At 37.0% G+C, this 21,497-nt stretch overlaps 1 protein-coding gene across 5 annotated transcripts in view; it reads right to left on the bottom strand.

Annotated features, from left to right (window-relative positions):
* The window catches only part of LOC148939966 (inositol hexakisphosphate and diphosphoinositol-pentakisphosphate kinase-like), a 221,663-nt gene that overhangs the window by 72,394 nt on the left and 127,772 nt on the right, over positions 1-21,497 (bottom strand). For 4 of the 5 annotated variants that reach the window (XM_089106213.1, XM_089106209.1, XM_089106211.1 and 1 more), the window contains 4 exons: positions 10,631-10,717; positions 3,990-4,178; positions 3,192-3,277; positions 1,017-1,139 (listed from right to left, as the gene is read on the bottom strand). In XM_089106213.1, coding sequence (XP_088962339.1) covers positions 1,017-1,139; positions 3,192-3,277; positions 3,990-4,178; positions 10,631-10,717 — 485 coding nt within the window. The remainder of the gene's footprint in view (positions 1-1,016; positions 1,140-3,191; positions 3,278-3,989; positions 4,179-10,630; positions 10,718-21,497) is intronic. The other variant, XM_089106210.1, reaches the window with a different exon arrangement.

Genomic DNA, 21,497 nt, shown 5'->3' with positions numbered 1-21,497 from the left:
GACGTTTGTGCCCCTTGCACAACTTCAAAATATGTCTATTATAAATAGTTGGTCAAAGCGCATCGATCTATATAATTAGCCAACTCACCAAGTAAAGAGACTGATGACAATGTAGCCCCCCTACCCAACGATGGTTAGTCCTGGTAAAATCCCAAAGAAGCTAGAGCTTTAAGTATACTTCTTTCTTCCCACAAAGATTAGCTGGAATAAAATATTCCCTTCAAGCAGATATGTTGGCGACAAAAATTTAAAACCTACCTAACTCCTTCCCTGGAGAAGTCAAATCCGTCTGAATATGAAAAGACATGACCAGGATATTAACTGCTACTTTCGAAAAAGTTTGCCAAAATCCGACAACTATTTTTGGTAGATACCCTGGTGACCCGATTTTAGGCACCAAGTCCCCCTAAAGACATCGTAATGAGTTTAAACCAAGAAAAGGTGAAACGTAGAAATTAGCTATCACTTCCCACCGAGTGTTGTTGGTATTCAACAGCTGGTTCTGATAGACGTCCCAAATGACATTACTTACACTACCCCCCCCCCCCACCACCCTTCCCCCTCCCACGGAGATAAAATGAGATCTGGACACCAAAACAGCTGATATAAGACTTTTCTGCCCACCGAGTTCGATATAGATCTGACAACCTATTCTGAAAGATAATTTGATAAAATTGCAGGGATCCCACCCTCCATAAAAGACGGACTATGTCCAGGAAAAAAAGAGGCAAGATTAGCAATCGACTGTTGGTTCAAAGCAAGCTAGGCTGAGATAGTAGACATCCTGGGAACAATAATTTAGACAACTCCCTTTTCTCTCATTTACACAAGTCATATCGTATCCTAACCCTAAAAGCAAAATTGGCAATTCCGGTATCGGAATCGTTGAAAATAGAGTTGTCAATTTCGACGTCAAACTTTCGAGAATTATTGCGCGTATACATATTCTTAAGAGTTTTGAATCCACGAAAGTAAGATAGAAGATAGAACACAAGACACATGCCCAAGCAGCATACCTTGATCTCCAGGGTACATACATCTAAACTTTCTGCCAAGTTCTTCAGCCTGCTTCCTTCCAGCGGGTGTCAGTTCCCCACCCCATTTCAAAATTAGAACCAATGAAGGATCCTTAGGTGTTTCTAAAATAAAAAAGATTATGACCATGAGGAGACGATACCTTAAGAAATGTAAACTGAGAATTTGAAAAAAAAAACGAAAAACAATTGAAGTTATGATCTTAAAAGTTAAAACAGCCTAAAATAATGACAACAACATAAAATGCCACAATAATCTTCTCTAGCTTCTGACCGAACATAATATATTTTTTTTTTACCATTCTGATCTAAACTGTTACTTGATTTTTGATCCAGAACTTATGGGGCTACAGCGCACCAAAGAAGACTGAAAAAGGGATTTCCTATCCCGTGATCGGTTTTGGCTTTAAAAAGGGAAGTCTTTAGTTTCCAGTCAAATAAATCCTCTCCTAACTTTTTATGATCATTACTTTTATATAATGAGGCTAATATAAAATACGCAGCTTACAAGTCACTCTTTACTAAGTCAATACTATTGTGCAGACTCTGATACTGGACATAGAATTGTATTAGGTATTCTCCATGATATAAGTGCCGGAAAATGTTTTGTCTCAATCATGATTGATCTACCCAAACTACTACGAAGTAAGAATCCCTCTGAAATGAGACTGCACGAGAAAAATCTTTCTCATTGTCACAATTAGAACAGAAAGAATCCTGCTATTGACGCTAGAGGCGCTCAACAATTTGGTCCAAGTTATGACGGGCTTCAAATACAATCAATGAAATCAGGTGTCCACAAATGTAATTGGATAAAATACACTAAAATATTGTTTATAATTTCTAATTCACTTGAAAATAAAGTGTACGATATTATATTGTGATGATAACTTTTTTTTATCATGACAAATCTGCAGCATTAAGAAATGAAAAAAATATAATAAAAATAGGTTAAGCTATAGGTTATATAGGGGAGAGACAAATAGTAAAACTAAAAACTCATCAATTTTTTCCGTTTCGTATTCTTTTTATTCCCATTTAATTTTCCAAGTAAACGAGGCATTTCGATTAAATTCAAGATACGTGTTTGGTAAAATATTACTTTTGGTAAATATTTGATAAAAATACCAGCTGAATCACAGGTTAACAAAAACAGTTTCGACTGATATCTTGGTATCCAACACCAGTTTTTAAGACAATTAAGACATGCTGATTAAAAATATGCAAAACGTTTGTCACTATCCCCCGACGTTTTTTGAGATTTTCAAATTAACCATCCAACAAAATCCCACGAAAGGAAATTGAAAAAATATTTTTGTCAATATTTGAAAGCCTGACGGGATAGAGCAAAACAACTTTTCAGGTTTGTAATCAGCAGAAGACACTTCATTAAAAAAAAGAAGTAAATATCATACCAGATATCTATGGGTTGTTATTGTGTGAAGGTAGCACGTTACCTTATTTATGATATATAAAAAAAGAAAAAATAGATATATGGCAATTTTTTTCTTATTTTTTCCTGCAAGAAAAATAAAAGATTAAAGCTGCAAAACCTCAAAAATAAAACTCTTAATTAAGCTTGAATTAAGTCAGTGAAATATCAAGTAGCCTGTTTGCAGCATATTACGAAAGTTTTACTGATCATCCTTAATCTTATAAGCAGCGTTGTCAGCCAAGACCGAGAGTAGTACTGAGGATCCTATTATTTCTGTAGAAGTGCAACCTAGCCAACATTCGTTTCTTTCTTTTTCTCGAAGTGAAGACGATCTTTATTAGTGTTTTGTGGTTTTTTCTCTCTATAACCATATAGCTTACTATAAGAACTTAGTATATTAGTGCTTACTATATCATATAGGTGTATATTATGGTATTTGTTTCTAAAATGTCTATTTAAGTCAGAATTACTATCTTTATTCATGTTTTAGGTTGTGCAAGATTTCTCTGTTAATTTTGCAATCCTCCTTTTTTTCTACCACAAGTTTTCAATTATAAGATAAATAAAATAAAAATATTGAATTAACTCAAAAAGAAAAATTATTCACAATGACAAATATGGTATCAAGTTGCAAGGACCATATATAATCTTTTCTCAGGCCTGTTTTGGTCCTTACACCCTAGTTTACAACTCTTGTACTAAAGGTGTAAATATATACATACCATCATCACTGCTGGAATGCCTGGGTCTACCTTTAGGCTGATATTTGAGCTGGACTTTTCTATTGATTCCAGAAAAATGGCCATACCTATAACAAATACAAGACGAGATGTACAATATACATTATATATACTATATACAGTAGTAAAATATATATTAAGGTTGTTTATACTGGTAGTGAAGACTAAAATAAAGGCAGCATTGGAGCTTTAGTCCATACCACAGCTCCCAACTCACAAAAATAAAATAAAAATAGTGGTACAAAATAAGCCAGGTTTGTATGAAAAAAATTGTGTGAGGGAGGATAGCATTTAGGGTGGAGATAAATTAACAAAAAAAATGCCAATACTATAGAATATAACCAACAATTACAGGAATAATCATAAGAATTTCAAGGTTTCTTAGATTGGCATGGGCTTTAAAGCCACTCCTCCATAGCTTACAGCATAAATTATATGATGTACTTGAACACTTTTATATAAAACATCTTTTTTAAGCTTTTCTCAAACTTTTACAAGAGCCATGCTAGTTGACTAGCACCAACATTTGTTAATTTAGTCACCTATTTTCTTTAGAGTTCAGAGTTCGTTTTATTAAACAATAAACGAACACAATAAAAGGAAAGGAACCTTCCACATATAATTAAACACAATAAAGATAAGAAAGTAAAAAAAAAAACGCTACAACATATTCCACCTGCAGGGCTCCATGGCCCGGAAAAGCAGAGAGAAAATATTTATGAAGATAAGTATTTAATTATAATAAGATAAAAATGAAGATAAGTTGAAAATGAATCTCACATTTCCAGGACGGACTTGAGCTGCTCGAGTTTCACTTTTAAGATTTCTACCTCTGGATTGGCATTTTTGGCTTCAATTTCTGATAAAAGGGTTCTAGATAGGTCTAAGACTTCCTGTAGTTGTCTAGGCTTCTTTAGCTTGGCATGTCCATCCTTGTAGCCTCCGTACTTCTCAAACAGTGTAAAGAACCTAGAATGAAAATTGAACTATTAATCTCGTTTACTCATAAAATAATTCATACCAAAAATAGGAAAAGCTATTATAAATTTAGCCATCAGGGAACAACTGGTTCGTGAGGATGGCTAAAAAAGAAAACGCCAAACTCTTCCCTTCCTCGTACATGAACTGTTTTGAAATACATGTTTTTGATTGCACGCTGATGATCAAAGAACCATTTTTAGAATCAACATCCCCTTCCCCAAAATCAAGAAGCTATACCCTTTTTCGACCGTTTGACGATCAGATTAGCCATTCATGACAAACGAGGAGCCTCAAATGTACACTCAATAGGGCCCACCGGTGTGTCCACAAGTCCTGTGAGTTACAAATCTTCTCCCAGTAATGGGTTTAATTGCATGGTAATGAAGAAAATCATCGCGGAAGGATCCTCTATATGTGGACAACTGCGGCAGGGCGTAAGATCCAGATCTATGGATAACGGCCTCTGCAAAAGGCTGCCTCGGCCCTTCCAGAGTACATGCAAGACTGGGGACCTTGCGGTCAGCTCTATTTCCACTTGAGGGGTGGTGCCACTCAAGGGAATTATAGCCTAATAAACGAAACAGCAGTCGTATGGGATTCTGATTAATGGACAATTCTTCTGGGCTTGGTATGTTTTGACGGGCGTCTTCGGGCTGAAAAACCTCTTCCTAGCTAATTTATCTACTATGGGCTGCCGCCCCATAGTAGCATAATATTTGAAGGCATGAATATATAATGAGTTGGAGGTAATAGGCTTGAGGTTGTCTGTGCAGGATTTCGACTCTAGCTGATAGAAGAGCATCGTCAAGTGCTGAAAACCATGTTGTAACCAAGATGGGCCCAGGATTGCAAAAAGCCTCCATTCATGGAGGTCCCAGGGACTTCTTGCTGTGCGGTTCTAAGCCGGCTTAAGCACTTCGGTTTAGACTTGAGAAAATATGTGATCCCCGTCCTGCACTGGTATCCGGGATCATTGCGTTTCCTGAGGCCAAAATAATTTCAATGATTTAAAGAACATGAAAATCAGAACTTGGAATGTTACGACGTTAAAAAATGACAATCGTATCGACATTTTGACAGACGAATTCAGACGGTTTGAACTGGATTTATTAGGGGTTTCAGAAACTCATATCCCAGGGGTAGAAAGCATAAAATTGGGTGATATAGAATTTGTTTTCTCAGGCAGGAAGGATGGGGTACACAGACATGGAGTAGGGCTCATGGTGGATAAGGAAGCTGCTAAGTCTTGTTTAGGCTTGGAAGGTATTAATAATAGAATACTAATTGCTCATTTTATGACTAAAAAGTTCAGGGTATCAGTTATAGTAGTATAGGCACCTGTAGAACCGACTGACGGAGATACTAGTGACTCAGATGGATTTTACTTACAGTTACACGAGCAAATAGACAGGGTACCATGTAGAAATATGATGCTTTTACTAGGATATTTTAACGCCCAGGTCGGTAGAAATAGGTATAGATGGTATCCTAGCCTAAGTAAATTTGGTGTAGGAAAAGAACACAGCAATGGATACAGACTTTTGCAATTTTGCAGGTATAACAATCTAGTTATAACCAATACGGTGTTTAGTCATAAAATGGCTCATAAGTTAACATTGTATTCACGTGATGATAAGACAGCAAACATTATTATGTTATAGTAAACCGAAGACTGGCAGAATCAAAACAAATTACTAGGGTATATAGGATTGCTGTTAGTAATACTAAAAACAATGATCACCATCAAATATTATCAAGGCTTAGTTTACAGCTCAAATTTCGAAAGGGTAACTTCGTTCTCGGGAACTCTTGTCCTGGTAAAACCTAGGGTGGAAATTGGCGAGAAACTTTCCTTGTGCTCTTGAATACTTCACTTGAAAGTTTTGAAATTTGATAATGTGGAAGATGGTTGGAATAATTTTAGAAAAACAATTTCTGAAGTTAATGAAGGTAGGGAAGAAAGCTAGGACTGCAGCTAAGAATATTAGTGAAAAAGCTTTATCTTTAATATAAAGGAGAAAGGACTTGTACAAGAAATATCTGAGTGATAGATCATATAAAAACAAAAGGAATGTAAAGAAAGTAAAGAAAGCATTGAAATATGAACTAAGGAGGTGTGAAGTGGAGGCCATGGATAAAATTGCCGAGCATCTGGAAGATGCAGCTGGACAGCACAATAGTAAAATATTGTACTGGCAGGTTAATAAATTGAGAGGGAGTAATCAATCCAGACTTAACCCAGTTAAAGATAGGAACGGGGCCTTAATTAGCGATAAGGAAATAATTAAAGAGAGATGGACAGAACATTTTGAGAATTTGCTAAACCGAGATACAGTTGCAGGATAAGATATAGAGAAAAATGTAAAAGTTTTTGATACCTTGGATATGAAGGAAAGATTTGTTTTGTGAGGAAGAATTATACTAAAGGGACTAAAAAATAATAAGGCTCAAGGTGCTGATAGGGTGGTAAATGGGTTTCTTAAATATGGTGGCTCTGAGGTTAGAAATAAGTTACTGAAGATTATGAATATGATTTTGAAAAAGGGGAAGTGCCAAATGATTTTAGGAAAAACTTAATTAAGCCACTTTATAAGAAAGGTATTAAAAGTGAGTGTGGTAATTATCGAGGCATTAGTCTGATCTCTGTAGGTAGCAAATCACTTAGTAATATGATACTTTTTAGACTGAGAGATGCAGTAGACAAATTTTTAAGAGAAGAACAGTGCGGTTTTAGAAAAGGCAGAGGATGCGTCGACCAAATTTTCACTCTTAAGTTAATAATTGAGAAGTGCCTGAGTTGTCAAACACCTTTGGTCCTCAGTTTTATAGATTATGAGCAAGCTTTCGATTCTGTTGATAGAAGAGCTTTAGTAAAGGTTTTATCCTTGTAGGCTGTGGTTATGGTTATGTATGGTTAAGCAGGGTTGTGTTCTATCCCCCTTTATATGGATTATTTTGATAAACTTTGTCTTAAGGAGCACAGGAAATGCAACGGAAGACCACAGAATCAAATGGTGAGGAAAAAGTCTCTATGACTTATATTATACTGATGATTTAAGCATCCTAGATGAAAGTGTGAGCAAAATGAATGAGCTTTTAGAAGTTTGGCGAGTTCAAGATGCTAGAATAGGTTTGCAAATTAATGTTAAAAAGACAAAGTCACTGAGGCTAGGAATAAGTGAAGATGAAAAGGTGACGTTGGGTAATGAAAAGATTGATCAGGTGGGCAGCTTCACTTACCTTGGTAGTATTATTAGTAAAGATGGTGGGAGCATTGAAGATGTTAAAAGTAAAATAGTCAAGGCTCAGGGTGTTTTTTCACAGTTCAAAAAGTTTGGAAGAATAGGAAGATAATTCTGCAAACCAAGATTAGAATAAAAGAAGCTACAGTGATGACAGTTGTCAAATATAGTTCTAAAGTATGGGCGCTTCGAAAACCAGATGAAGATTTGCTTGATGTTTTCTAGAGAAATTTCTTACGGATTGCTCTGGGCACCCGGCTGACTGACCGTATTTTAAACGATAGACTGTACGAAAAATGTGGTTCAATGCCGCTCTCTAGGGCCATAATGAAAGAAAGGTTGAGGTGGCTAGGCCACGCTGCGCGGATGAAGGATGACAGATTGCCGAAGATTGTTCTTTTCGGCCAACCGTCTAGGGATAAACGGAAAGCAGGCCGTTCTCGTCTGGGGTGGGAGGACGTCAAACAGAAAGATTTAAAGGAAATGGGAACTTCGTGAGAGAGTGTAAAAAGGGAGGCATTGAATAGATTAGGTTGGAGGAGAAGCGTGCGTAGCAGTGTTGGCCTTAGGCAGCTTGGTGCTGCGGTGAGTTGTTAGAAGTAGTAGTAGTGGTAGTAGATAACATTTCAACAATGTTTAACCGACAGCACTGGGCTACAAGAAAAAAAAACCTTTAGATGAACATATAAATAATTTAAATGTGCAAAACTTGAATCTGCATTGCCTTCTACTTCGTCGGATTAGTTTTTTGTGCAATATGTGTTCAAATTTTGACCAAAAATTAAGCAAATTTAATTAAAATCATGAAAGATTCTTTTATGATTAGAGGTACAAAAGAAGTAATATTTCGTCATGTTAAAAAGAAATAAATAAAAACCGAAATAAAAGAACACAGCCTCACAATGTTTATTTGTCGGTAAAACTTGAAATTACAATCCCCCCTTTTTTTATACAAACTTGTCAGCGTTTGTTACGCTCAAAGCTCGAATCTATGTAAACTCCAGAAACAAAAAATTAGGCCATTTGGAAACACTACTCAACGGCATTCGGAACGCAGCGAAGACATCCTAACTGTCGACCGTAGAGACCAGAAATTGTTTAGATAATGAAATAACAAAAATGGTCAATGAACAGGGTTACCACACATAAACTAAATCATGGTGACAAAACGACATATAATTAGATTGATGTTGCCTAGGCAACGCCAAGTGTTACGGCAACCCTTTGTTGATTTTGCCAATATAAGTGTTGCAGGAGCAATACTTTGGTCAGGAATCCAAGGAAGGGGTTAAAAAACATTGCATTAACTTTGCAGCCGGTTGAAGCTTAAATATATATAAGTGACGTACCTGAAAGAATATCAGAGAACAAATATTCACTTTTAAGCCATTTGAATCTTAAATGTGTACGTGTAATGTACCCATAAATACACAAGGAATAAATAGAATATAGTCAAATTGGTACAAGTATCTAGCCCCTTGCTTTGGTTTTGTTTCTTCGCAATCGATTACCTACAAATAGGACATCTAAGGCAGCAGCTCAAACAACTCATCAGTTTTCACTAAAGGGATGCGATAGTACCCCTTGAACTTCCCCCACCGAGTCCCAATTCGGCCAGGACACCAAAAAAGGTAAATTAATTTGCAGAAGCTTCGAACACCTCATCCTTGAAGATAACTATCCACTAACAACTTATTCTCACTTGCACGTTCGTCTCCGTAGCGGACATGGAACAAAATATATCCTTAAATGGATCAAAAACCAATAATAGGTATAGCCAATAGCAAAAGATGCAAACCGCCATCACCGGATAAAAGCGGCGATTGCAAAGAAGTTTTCAGAAAAAAAACTGATGTCACATGCTTTGATCAGCTCTTCAAGGATTACTGATCAGCGTCGAAAAAAAAATATATGTGTCTTGGTTTAAAAGTTGACTTTCTTGTCACGGGTCAACTTTCTAATATTAATAGTTAGATAGGAGCAAAAAGAAATTCCAATTTCTTTGGCAAACGGGCCAAGTAAACGTCCTACACCTTAAACGGTTTTGATTTTAGTCCAGCTTGGATTTGAAACAGATTCTTGCCTGCTTTAACGGAGCTTTCCAGTTGAAAGCAGAAACACGGCTCGATGGAAAGAAAACTTGAAAGATAACTTCAAATAGCCCTCTCCAATATAGACTACATAATTCATATGAAACTCACGCACTCTAGATTCTGGCTCAATTAGTAGTGGAAACCATCCTTTTCGGCCCCGTGCAAGAATTATATGCAGCTTTCCAAAATATAATATCATATTCGTGAATCAAAGCCTGAGATCCACACTTCTGTAAAAACCGTGGAGTTTAGGCCCTTACCACTTCCTAGAAATAAGTTGAAATCGAAGCACCAGAAAAAGAAGAAGAAAAAAGACAAAACCGAAGTGCTGCTCCTGGAACACCATTTTTTGGAATTTTGAAAATATGCTTCAGAGAATTCGTAGCAACTATGTTGCTCCGAATAGTTTTCGCAAGAAATTCAGGTAATCAGGCATAATATTGTTTTTCAAGAGTGAGCATTTGCAAAGCTCAAAATTAAGGTGATTTCCCGGAAAAGCAGGGAAATTGTAAACACAGCTAGCCAGCATTTAGTACATTACAAAATTTCATTTTAATTTAACTCTGCTTACAATCAAGAGATAAACGACTGATAAAAATTGCAATTGCTTCGCATAGCTGAAGACCAAAATTGCTTTTTTGCTAGGAGGGGGAGGGGGGCGCGATCTAAATTATTCCAAGGACTTTGGGTGGGCGATCCCCCTCTAGTTTTTTAGATGTTTTTTGGTATTTTTTTCTAAAAAACTTAAAAAACAAAAGATCCCCTCTCAAGATTTTAAAGAACGCCGTTTTTGATATCTCCACTAAGAAAACAAAAATAAAATCTTTGCCCCCTTCCAACTCTACACTTTCGAATTGGCATCCTGCGTATTGCTAAGACCGGATAATTTCAAAGGCGCAAAATACTTCTTCTAAAAAATGAGTCAAGGTGTATACATTTGTACTTGCGCATTTTGCATGCAATAGACATGTACTTCCGTCTTTTGCAATGCATGCAATGGGGAAACCAGTTATAAAGATGATCCCCTCGAACCATGAATCTTCGCTCAAAGGATTAGCCATACTATGGAAGTACGGTCAAATTTTATTCAAGTTTCTAAGCTTACCCCTGATGCCGCACTTCCATCTTCATTTTCTGTTTGGGAGTCCTATCACCATGTCTCATAACTGCGACGACACATCTCAATTCCATCCTGAAAGAGCAACAGAAGTAAAAGAAAATATATAACAAAGTAAGAACACAACAAACTGTAGGGTATTTGTGTACATAAAAAAAGATTTAAAAAAAGAAAAAAGCAAAAAAACGAAAAAAAATAGGAATGGTATCGAATCTCGATTTTTCCCCCCTCAAAAAATGCAATCAGCTATAAAATAAAGGCTAAACTCAGCAACAAGAAGAAAAACTCAAACACGTAACGGTAAAAAAAGAAAAAATTATTCAAGGATGTAAAGAAAACCAATAGACGTTATGTCGAGAGAATCAAAATTTAAAATTATCGTTATCACTTACTACAACAATTTTAAAATTCGTATCTGGCATAACAAAGAAGAAAAATTAAAAATATAATGTTCCTTTTTTTTATTTAAACAAGTTTCCCCAGAACCCCTGGATTCTATAGAAGGTGCCTAAGTATTAAGCTAGAAAACTGGGATAAGAGAATCAACACTTCAGCCCAGTGAACTACGACAAAAAAAAAAGAGATATGTAGTACATGTCGTGCAGGGGCTCTCCAAGGCATGCTTTTTTTCCGCGATCTACAGCAATAAAAAAAAGGCTGCGAAGCGCTGTATCAGAAGGAATCTAAAGTATTAAACATTTTACGTAAATGCCGAACTAGTGGAGGGCTTAATAACGCATCAAACATAGTGTTTACTAGCAAAAACCGTGTATTTCAAAGGCTTTTCGTTCTTTTCAGTGGCTTAAAAATTTCAAACAGCAGAACCACTAAGGCTGAACTTGACCTTTTGTTCTTTTGACTGGCAAGAATTTCACACAAAACCCAATCACTTTTTTTTAAGGCCTCCCTTTTTGGTATAAGCTTAATGAATAGTGTGATTTTATTTTTACGAAAACGCGTTGCAGACATAAACCAATTAAGTTAAAGCACACTTTTTAGCACGGAATTATAAACAAGTCTATTTTTCTTTTTGATAATTTATCGTTTGAATGAGTAAGTCTAAAAGGAAATAACCATAGTGATATAAGATGCAATAAACTGCCAATAATCCTCATTTAACATTGAAAGCCTTCACAGAGGATAAAACCGTTATAGCTGGGCTTTTAGACACTTTCACGAGTAGATTTTTAGCTCAAGATGGGTCCAGAGTGACAATGTTTGCTGTTAATAGACTTAGTAAAAATACAATGGTGGATTGAGTTGATTTGTGAAGTGAAGCAAGACACTGAAGAGAAGCAGATGCGGAGGTATAATCCAGTTTTTAACCAAGGGAGACTCCAAAAAATAAATGCAATCGTTTTGGGTGTGATTTGATGCATATGGGCATCAAATCAACGATTTTTTTAACGATTTTTTTTTGTATCAAACCTGTGAAATGACAGGCCAGGTTCAGAATTTTTACACCTTTCAACAATCCAATCAAAATTTTTACATCTTATTAGCACTTAGTACTTTACCATTTTAACATGAGTGAATACTTCAAAATTTAGCGGGAAACCCACGCTTTTGGATCGCCTTGGAACCTCCTGGCCTTTTAAGAAAGAGCAAATCAGTGCATAACTACAGCGCGCTTCAAGCAATACTGACTTTTCGGTTTCGCAGATTCGGTAATGGGGCAAAAATTGAAAAATGAACAATTAAGAGGTGCTGATCTGATATGCGGTTTGAACCTAGTTTTCAGTAGTGCTTTATTGATCCAACATCTAACCCTGTTATACCAAATGATATTTAATTGCGAGTTAGTAACTGATTTATTCAATGTTAGTCTAGTAACGCCGGTGATAAAAAAGGGAAAATCCTATAACTTGTTCTTCATGTCGGCCCATAACTGTTCTACCTGTTTTTTGTAAACTTCTGAACCCTTCGTTATTGACCAGATTGCTGATATTTGCAGTTTACCTGATTTTCAGTTTTGAATAGAGCTTAAGTCGTGAACATATACATTGCCTTATTGCAAATCTTCTCCTTAATTCTCACGAAACGGATGAAACACTATGTTTTGCGGGACATGATGTTCGACGAGCGTTTGACTCGGGTACTCGCGCACAAATTCTGCCTTTTCTAATAAGCGTGGTGTTGACCCTTCTATCATTACTGCTTTTAGAAAAATATACAGAAATCTGAAAGTGAAAATTAAGGTCCTGCAAGGTCTAGATGTGAATGATTCTACCGAATTGATTCCTGTACGTAAGGGTATACAACAGGAAACAATTACCTCGCCCTCGCTGTATAAAACAATATTTTTTAACCACAGCAGTGGTCTTTAACATGTTGCATCTACGCTGGTATTGACACCTCACTCGTAAATTATGTTGGTGACATCTTCAATATTAGCAAGGCTGGCAGATTGAAGATAATTACCGTATTTTGAGTGTGGAATATGAGAACATTGGTTTAGTCTTCAATCGATCCTCATTTTATAGAATTTAGCCATAAAGCTAAAGATCCTGGTTCGGTTACTACTTGTTTTAGTAATACAGAATTGCTTCTACTGAATAGCTTACATATCTCAACCTACTGATTGCGTCTGATATTAAGTCCACGCGTAAATTGCTGATATCACATTTTTCTGAGAAAATTCGCAAGACGTACGGTATGCTGGTTTGTTGTAAACGTCTTTAGAACTTGTCTTTAGTCCTTTAGGAACGTCTTTAGTCCTTGCAATGCTTTATGGTGCTTTTGTATTGCCACATGTTCTGGCGGTTTCTCCTTTCTGGATTATTCTGATTGAAGAGGATAAAAGTAAAATCCGTTAAATCCTTCAAGTATGAAAACTACCTTTTGAATCTCCCTACATGGATGTGTCTCAGAAAAACATAAAAAGGAACCTCTTTGTAGTGGGTAGTGATAGAATTAGCTGACTCAAGAGCACATTAGCTCCGTATCACAGTACGTATCGCGCCATAGTACTCCACAAGAGACGCACTAAGTTTGATGTTCAGTGTTGTTTGTGTGCTTTTTTTCTTCTATTTCTTCTTCTTTTCATACTCCATCCTTGTAAATGGGCTTACTTAATGGTTGACAATAAAAATTATTCATTAATTAATAAAAAGTCACGTGATCTGGACACTGTTTTCTTTATAAACTCTTTGGAAATAACTAATTAAATAGGTCATGTTGAGGCAATTTCTTTGATCCTGAAAGGTCATGTGAGGCACGCTTTGATAGGATAGATTATCGCTTTCTGGAACAACTTTTTTTTTGTACTACAAAGAAAGTAATGGAAAGGAAATTTCAGTGATAAGTTTAAATTCCAAATGCCGGATATAACCAAAGTTCAATTCCCCTAGCTTAACTCGTTACCTTTAAATAATAAAGACAATTTTCCAGAAAGTGATCGTTCACCTTATGTGTTTGTGTTGTACATGGTGTTTTTAATTTTTTTTTTTTTTTTTTTTTTTTTAGGGACTCGTTATATTTAGCTTAAAGCGATTTTACCCTTTCAATGTTCAATGCGAGAAAATTCTCCCCCAAGGAATGTTTCCACAGTGTGCTTACCGACAAATTGTATGTTTATGAGTGTATGAATTAACATAAACAAAATAGAAGTTTCACCCAGAAACGAATTCCCAGAATATTCAGACAGAGGAGACTAGCAAGACTGACGACTCTCAGTCGAAAAAAACCTATCTGCCAAATAAGATTGGTCCCCGTTACAGCAAACCTAATGAGGAAAAAGGGAAATCTAAACGTGCAATCGATAAGATTTTCTTGTGCTATTACAGGCCAAATCGTTCTACGTCTAGAATGATCCACATTCTACGTCATATCATTTAGATCATTCTAGGAAATCATTCAGATGTGATCTAGAAAAACAAAGAGCAGTCAAAATTGTCCGCCCGTGATGTAAGCATAACTGTTAAATTCCAAATAAAAGAAAAATCAAGGAATAAAACTATTAAAGCATATTCATAAGCTGACAGTACTTTTTTGCCAGAAAAAGGTGGACGGGAGTTGGAAAACTAAATAGAACTGTATAAGAAGCTTCTTTTTTCTTTTTTTTTCTTTTTCCGGTATATTTATGACGATTACTATTGCTTCATTATCGAATAGAAGTCATAAATCCTTAAAATAGTTCACTTTTTTGTAGTTATTAATAAATAAATCAACCTTCAAAATAAAGTAACACACTTTTGTCACATAAGATGTAAAAATAATTGTGTTTTCAAATTTCTAAGTTTCCAATTTAATTTGACTAAGATATTAGTCATATAGTTATTCCAATTTAGAATCAGTTTCACCAACAATTACTGGCCACAAGACCGTCATAAGAAAACATTTGTTCATCAATAGACATCCACAATGTGTTTTTTTTTTCAGCCGGGCACTTCGTATCGAAGGAGTTGTCGTAGAAACTTCAAAAAGGACTCATTCGATAGTAAATTGGAGTGGCTAGTACCCTTTTTAATAGTCGAAAGTGATTGGAGGGCAACTAGCCTCCCCGCCCCAAGCTCATCATTCCCCCAAACATATCCAATCAAAATTTTGAGATAGCCATTTTGTTCAGCGTAGTTGATTTCCAGATAGAAAATATGTTTTTGAGGAGGACACTCCCCCACAACCCTCAGGGCCAGGGTTTTCAGTTATGCCCTGTGGGCATATAAGGTTTTTATAGAAGGCGTTGTCGTAGAAAATTTCAAAAAAGGCTCATTTGATTGGAAATTCAAAGGGCTGGTGCCCTTTTTAATAGTCGAAAGTGATTGGAGGGCAACTAGCCCCCCCCCCCACACGCCCATCATTTCCCCAAACACATAGCCATTTTGTTCAGCGTAGTTGATTTCCAGATAGAAAATATATTTTTGAGGAGGACACTCCCCCACAACCCTCAGGAAAAGGATTATAAGTTATGCCCTGGGGGTTATAAGGTTTTTATTGAAATCTTTGTCGTAGGAAATTGAAAAAGGGCTCATTCGATTTGAAATTCAAAGGGATAGTACCCTTTTTAATTGTCGAAAGTGATTTGAGGGCAACTAACCCCCCTTTCACGCCCATCTTTTCCCCAAACACATCCAATCAAAATTTTTAGATAGTCATTTTATTCAACAAAGTTGAAAGTTTTGGAAATTAGGTCTTTAAGGATAACAACACCCCCCCCCCCAGCCTTCAGGGCAAGGGCTCTAAGCTAAGCCCTGGGGGACATAAAGTTTTTATTGAAAGCGTTGTCGTAGAAACTTGAAAAGGGCTCATTCATTTGTAAATTGAAAGGGCTAGTGCCTTTTTTAATAGTTAAAAGTGATTGTATAGCGACTAACGCCCCTCTCACGCCCACCATTTTCCAAAACACATCCAATAAAAATTTTGAGATATCTATTTTGTTCAACGTAGTTGAAAGTTCTGGAAATTAGGTCTTTTAGGATGATAACCCCCTCAGAGCCCTCAGTGCAAGGGTTGTAAGTTATGCCCTTGGGGTATATAAGGTTTATATAGAAAGTTGTTGTATAAATCATAGGCAGCAGGATCGTGCTGCCAAAGTAAAGAACGGTGACACTCGAGAACGAAACAAGAAACGGGGACTAAGTAAAGAAAAGGATACTCCCCCACAACCATCTGGACAAGGGTTTTAAGTTATGCTCTGGGGGCATATAAGAACAATGTTTGGTACAATGTATTATTTATTAATTTTTTACTTTAGAGCATGGCACTTCGTAATAAAAAAGTTGTCAAAGAAACTTCAAAAAGTATTCATTCAGTGGAAAATTGGAGTGGCTTGTGCCGTTCTTAAAAGTCGAAAATGATTGAAAGGTAACTAACGCTCTTCTCATGCACACACCTTACCCCAACACATCCAATCAAAATTTTTAGATAGCTATGTTGTTTAACGAAGTTGAAAGTTCTGGAAATTTGGTCTTAGAGGATGACAACCACCCGAAGAGACCTTAGGGTAAGGGTTGTAATTTATGCCCTGGGGCATATAAGGTGTTTATAGAAAGCGTTGTATTCAATTAGAAATTCAAAGGGCTAGTGCCCTTTTTAATAGTCGAAAGAAAATTTAGAGATAGCCATTTTGTTCAGCGTAGTTGATTTCCAGATAGAATATATGTTTTTTAGGAGGACACTCCCCCAGAGCCCTCAGGGCAAGGGTATTAAGTTATGCCCTGGGGGTATATAAGATTTTTATAGAAGGCGTTGTCATAGAAACTTCAAAACAGGCTCATTCGACTGGAAATTCAAAGAGCTAGTGTCCTTTTTAATAGTTGAAAGTGATTGGATGGCAACAAGACCCCCCTTCACGCCCATCATTCCCCCAAATACATACAATAAAAAATTTTAGATAGTCATTTTGTTCAACGTAGTTGATTTCCAGATAGAAAATATAATTTCCCCCACATCCCTCAGGGCAAGGGTTTTAAGTTATGCCCTGGGGGCATATAAGGTTTTTATAGAAGGGGTTGTCGTATAAACTTCAAAAGGGGTTCATTCGATTGGAAATTCAAAGGGCTAGTACCCTTTTTAATAGTCGAAAGTGATTTTAGGGCAACTAGCCCCCCTCCCTTACGCCCATCATTCCCCCAAACACATCCAATCAAAATTTTGCGACAGCCATTTTGTTCAGCGTTGTTGATTTACAGATAGAAAATATGTTTTTGAGGAGGAAACTCCCCCACAACCCTCAGGGTAAGGGTTATAAGTTATACCATGGGAGCATATAAGGTTTTTTTTGAAATCTTTGTCGTAAAAACTTGAAAAAGGGCTCATTCAATTTGAAATTCAAAGGGATAGTACCCTTTTTAATAGTCGAAAGTGATTTGAGGGCAACTAACCCCCCTCTCACGCCCACCTTTTCCTAAAACACATCCAATCAGAATTTCTAGATAGCCATTTTATTCAACGGAGTTGAAAGTTTTGGAAATTAGATCTTTAAGGATGACAGCCCCTCCCCTCATAGCCCTCTGGGCAAGGGTTGTAAGTTATGCCCTGGGGCATATAAAGTTTTTATTGAAAGCGTTGTCGTAAAAACTTCAAAAGGGCTCATTCAATTGAAAATTGAAAGGGCTAGTGCCTTTTTTAATAGGTGAAAGTGGTTGGATAGCGACTAACGCCCCTCTCACGCCCACCATTTTCCAAAACACATCCAATCAAAATTTTGAGATATCTATTTTGTTCAACGTAGTTTAACGTTCTGGAAATTAGGTCTTTTAGGATGATAACCCCCTCAGAGCCCTCAGTGCAAGGGTTGTAAGTTATGCTCTGGGGGGCATATAAGGTTTATATAGAAAGTTGTTGCATAAATTATAGGCAGCGCGATCGCGCTGCCTAAGTAAAGAACGGGGACACTCGAGAACGAGACAAGAAACGGGGACAAATTAAAGAGGAGGATACTCCCCCACAACCCTCAGGGCAAGAGTTTTAATTTATGCCCTGGGGGCACATAAAAACGATGTTGGCATATTGTATTATTTATTAATTATTCAATTTTGGCGAGGGCACTTTATATTGTAGAAACTGTCGTAGAAACTTCAAAATATGCTGATTGAATTGGAAATTGGAATGGCGCGTGTCCTTTTCAATAGAAGAAAGGGATTTGAAGGTAACATACACCCTCTCACAACAACCGTTTCCTCAAACACATCCAAATGAATTTTTGAGATAGCCATGTTGTTTAGCATAGTTAAAAAATCGGAAACATTGGTCTTAGAGGACAACAACTACCCCAACAGACCTTAGAGTAAGATTCGTAGTTTATGGTGTATATAGAGAGCATTGCCGTTTCAGACAAGGCTTATTTGATTGGAAATCGAAACGCCTAGTTCACCTTTTTCACAGTAGAAAGTGATTGGAATGCTTCACATTTATCTTGTAAAGATAGGTGTGGGTATGGTATATCATTTGTTGTTGTTGTTTAGACCAGGGCACTTCGTATCGAAGGAGGTGTCGTGGGAACTTCGAAAAGGGCTTATTCGATTGAAAATAGAAAGCGCTGACGCCCTTTTTAAAAGTCGAAAGTGATTTGAGGGAAACTAATCCCCTTCCAAGCCCACCCTCCTATTTCTGCTCTTAAAATTTAACCAAATCAAAATAGCGTAGGTGTATCCAAGCTATCAAAGAAAGTAAACAGATTTTTTTGCGAATGGTATCAAGTTTACCATTTCAGTTAAACTGCAGAAGGTATAAAACTAAATTAAACAATACTATTTTTGGCCTGGAATTTAAAATGGGTTATACTTTTCAAAATTGAACGACAAGTTTCTCCAGTATAAAAATAGTTAGTAAAAATATAGAGTCTTCAAAAACGGAAAGATTTAAATTGTTATATTTTTTTTAACTGAAAAGACTATGTAAATACAAAACGAACAGGAATTAATTTAAAAAAACTTTCGTTTTGGGTTTCATTTATTTATCGATGCTGATTTGTGGTAGTTTTACGCTTGGTAGATTATTTGATTTTATTTTTGCTCATTTTTTGTTTAATGGAGTTCTTTACTTTTCTTTGAAAAACTTATTTTCTGTAAAGTTTTTCAAATTAATCATAGGCAGCGCGCCAGCGCTGCCTAAGTAAAGAACGATGTGGGCACAATGTGTTGTTTTTTATTTGTTTATTTTCTCTATACCCGGGCACTTCGTATCGAAGGAGTCGTCGTAGAAACTTCGAAAAGGGCTCATTCGATTGGAAATTGTAGTGGCTAGTGCCCTTTTTAATAGTCGAAAGTGAATGGAGGGCAACTCTCCCCCCCCCCGCCCACCATTCCCCCAAACATATCCAATCAAAATTTTGAGATAGCCATTTTGTTCAGCGTAGTTGATTTCCAGATAGAAAATATGTTTTTGAGGAGGACACTCCCCCACAACCCTCAGGGCCAGGGTTTTCAGTTATGCCCTGTGGGCATATAAGGTTTTTATAGAAGGCGTTGTCGTAGAAAATTTCAAAAAAGGCTCATTTGATTGGAAATTCAAAGGGCTGGTGCCCTTTTTAATAGTCGAAAGTGATTGGAGGATAAAAAGCCCCCCCCCCCCCCACACGCCCATCATTTCCCCAAACACATAGCCATTTTGTTCAGCTTAGTTGATTTCCAGATAGAAAATATGTTTTTGAGGGGGACACTCCCCCACAACCCTCAGGGCAAGGTTTATAGGTTATGCCCTGGGGGCATATAAGGTTATTATTGAAATCTTTGTCGTAGAAAATTGAAAAAGGGCTCATTCGATTTGAAATTCAAAGGGATAGTACCCTTTTTAATAGTCGAAAGTGATCTGAGGGCAACTAACCCCCCTCTCACGTCAATATTTTCCCCAAACACATCCAATCAAAATTTGTAGATAGCCATTTTATTCAACAAAGTTGAAAGTTTTGGAAATTAGGTCTTTAAGGATGACAACCCCTCCCCCCACAGCCCTCTGGGCAAGGGCTGTAAGCTATGCCCTGGGACATATAAAGTTTTTATTGAAAGCGTTGTCGTAGAAACTTCAAAAGGGCTTATTCAATTGGAAATTGAAAGGGCTAGTGCCATTTTTAATAGTTGAAAGTGATTGTATAGCGACTAACGCCCCTCTCACGCCCACCATTTTCCAAAACACATCCAATCAAAATTTTGAGCAATCCATTTTGCTCAAAGTAGTCGAACGTTCTGAAGATTAGGTCTTTTAGGATGATGGCCCCCTCAGAGACCTCAGTGCAAGGGTTATAAGTCATGCCCTTGGGGTATATAAGGTTGAAATTGAAAGTTTTTGTAGAAATCATAGGCAGCAAGATCGCGCTGCCTAAGTAAAGAACGGTGACACTCGAGAACGAAACAAGAAACGGGGATTAAGTAAAGAAAAGGATACTCCCCCACAACCATCTGGACAAGGGTTTTAAGTTATGCTCTGGGGGCATATAAGAACGATGTTTGGCACAATGTATTATTTATTTATTTTTTTCTTTAGAGCAGCAGGGCACTTCGTATCGAAGAAGTTGTCGTAGAAACTTCGAAAAGTGCTCATTCAATTGGAAATTGGAGTGGCTTGTACCCTTTTTAATAGTCGAAAGTGATTGGAAGGCGACTAACATCCCTCTCACGCCCACCATTTCCCCAAACACATCCAATCAAAATTTTTAGATATCCATGTTGTTTATCGTAGTTGAAAGTTCTGGAAATTTGGTCTTAGAGAATAACAACCACCCGAACGTCCTTAGGGTAAGGGTTGTAATTTATGCACTGGGGCATATAAGGTGTTTATAGAAAGCGTTGTATGCGATTGGAAATTCAAAGGGCTAGTGCCCTTTTTAATAGTCGAAAGAAAATTTAGAGATAGCCATTTTGTTCAGCGTAGTTCATTTCCAGATAGAATATATGTTTTTTAGGAGGACACTCCCCCAGAGCCCTCAGGGCAAGGGTATTAAGTTATTCCATGGGGGCATATAAGATTTTTACAGAAGGCGTTGTCGTAGAAACTTTTTATAGTCATTTTGTTCAACGTAGTTGATTTCCAGATAGAAAATATAATTTCCCCCACAACCCTCAGGGCAAGGGTTTTAAGTTATGCTCTGGGGGCCTATAAGGTTTTTATAGAAGGGTTTTTCGTAGAAACATCAAAAGGGGCTCATTCGATTGACAATTCAAAGGGCTAGTACCCTTTTTAATAGTCGAAAGTGAATGTAGGACAACTAACCCCCCCCCCACGCCCATCATTCCCCCAAACACATCCAATAAAAATTTTGCGACAGCCATTTTGTTCAGCGTAGTTGATTTCCACATAGAAAATATATTTTTGAGGAGGACACTCCCCCACAACCCTCAGGGCAAGGATACTCCCCCAGAGCCCTCAGGGCAAGGGTATTAAGTTATGCCCTGGGGGCATATAAGGTTTTTATTGAAAT

Source organism: Artemia sp. Qi Xiang Cuo, chromosome 20 (genome assembly GCF_049724085.1).
Source record: "Artemia sp. Qi Xiang Cuo chromosome 20, ASM4972408v1, whole genome shotgun sequence".
NCBI lineage: Eukaryota > Metazoa > Arthropoda > Branchiopoda > Anostraca > Artemiidae > Artemia > Artemia sp. Qi Xiang Cuo.
Note: the sequence above shows the minus strand (reverse complement) of the source record. Positions and strands in the feature narration are given on the sequence as shown.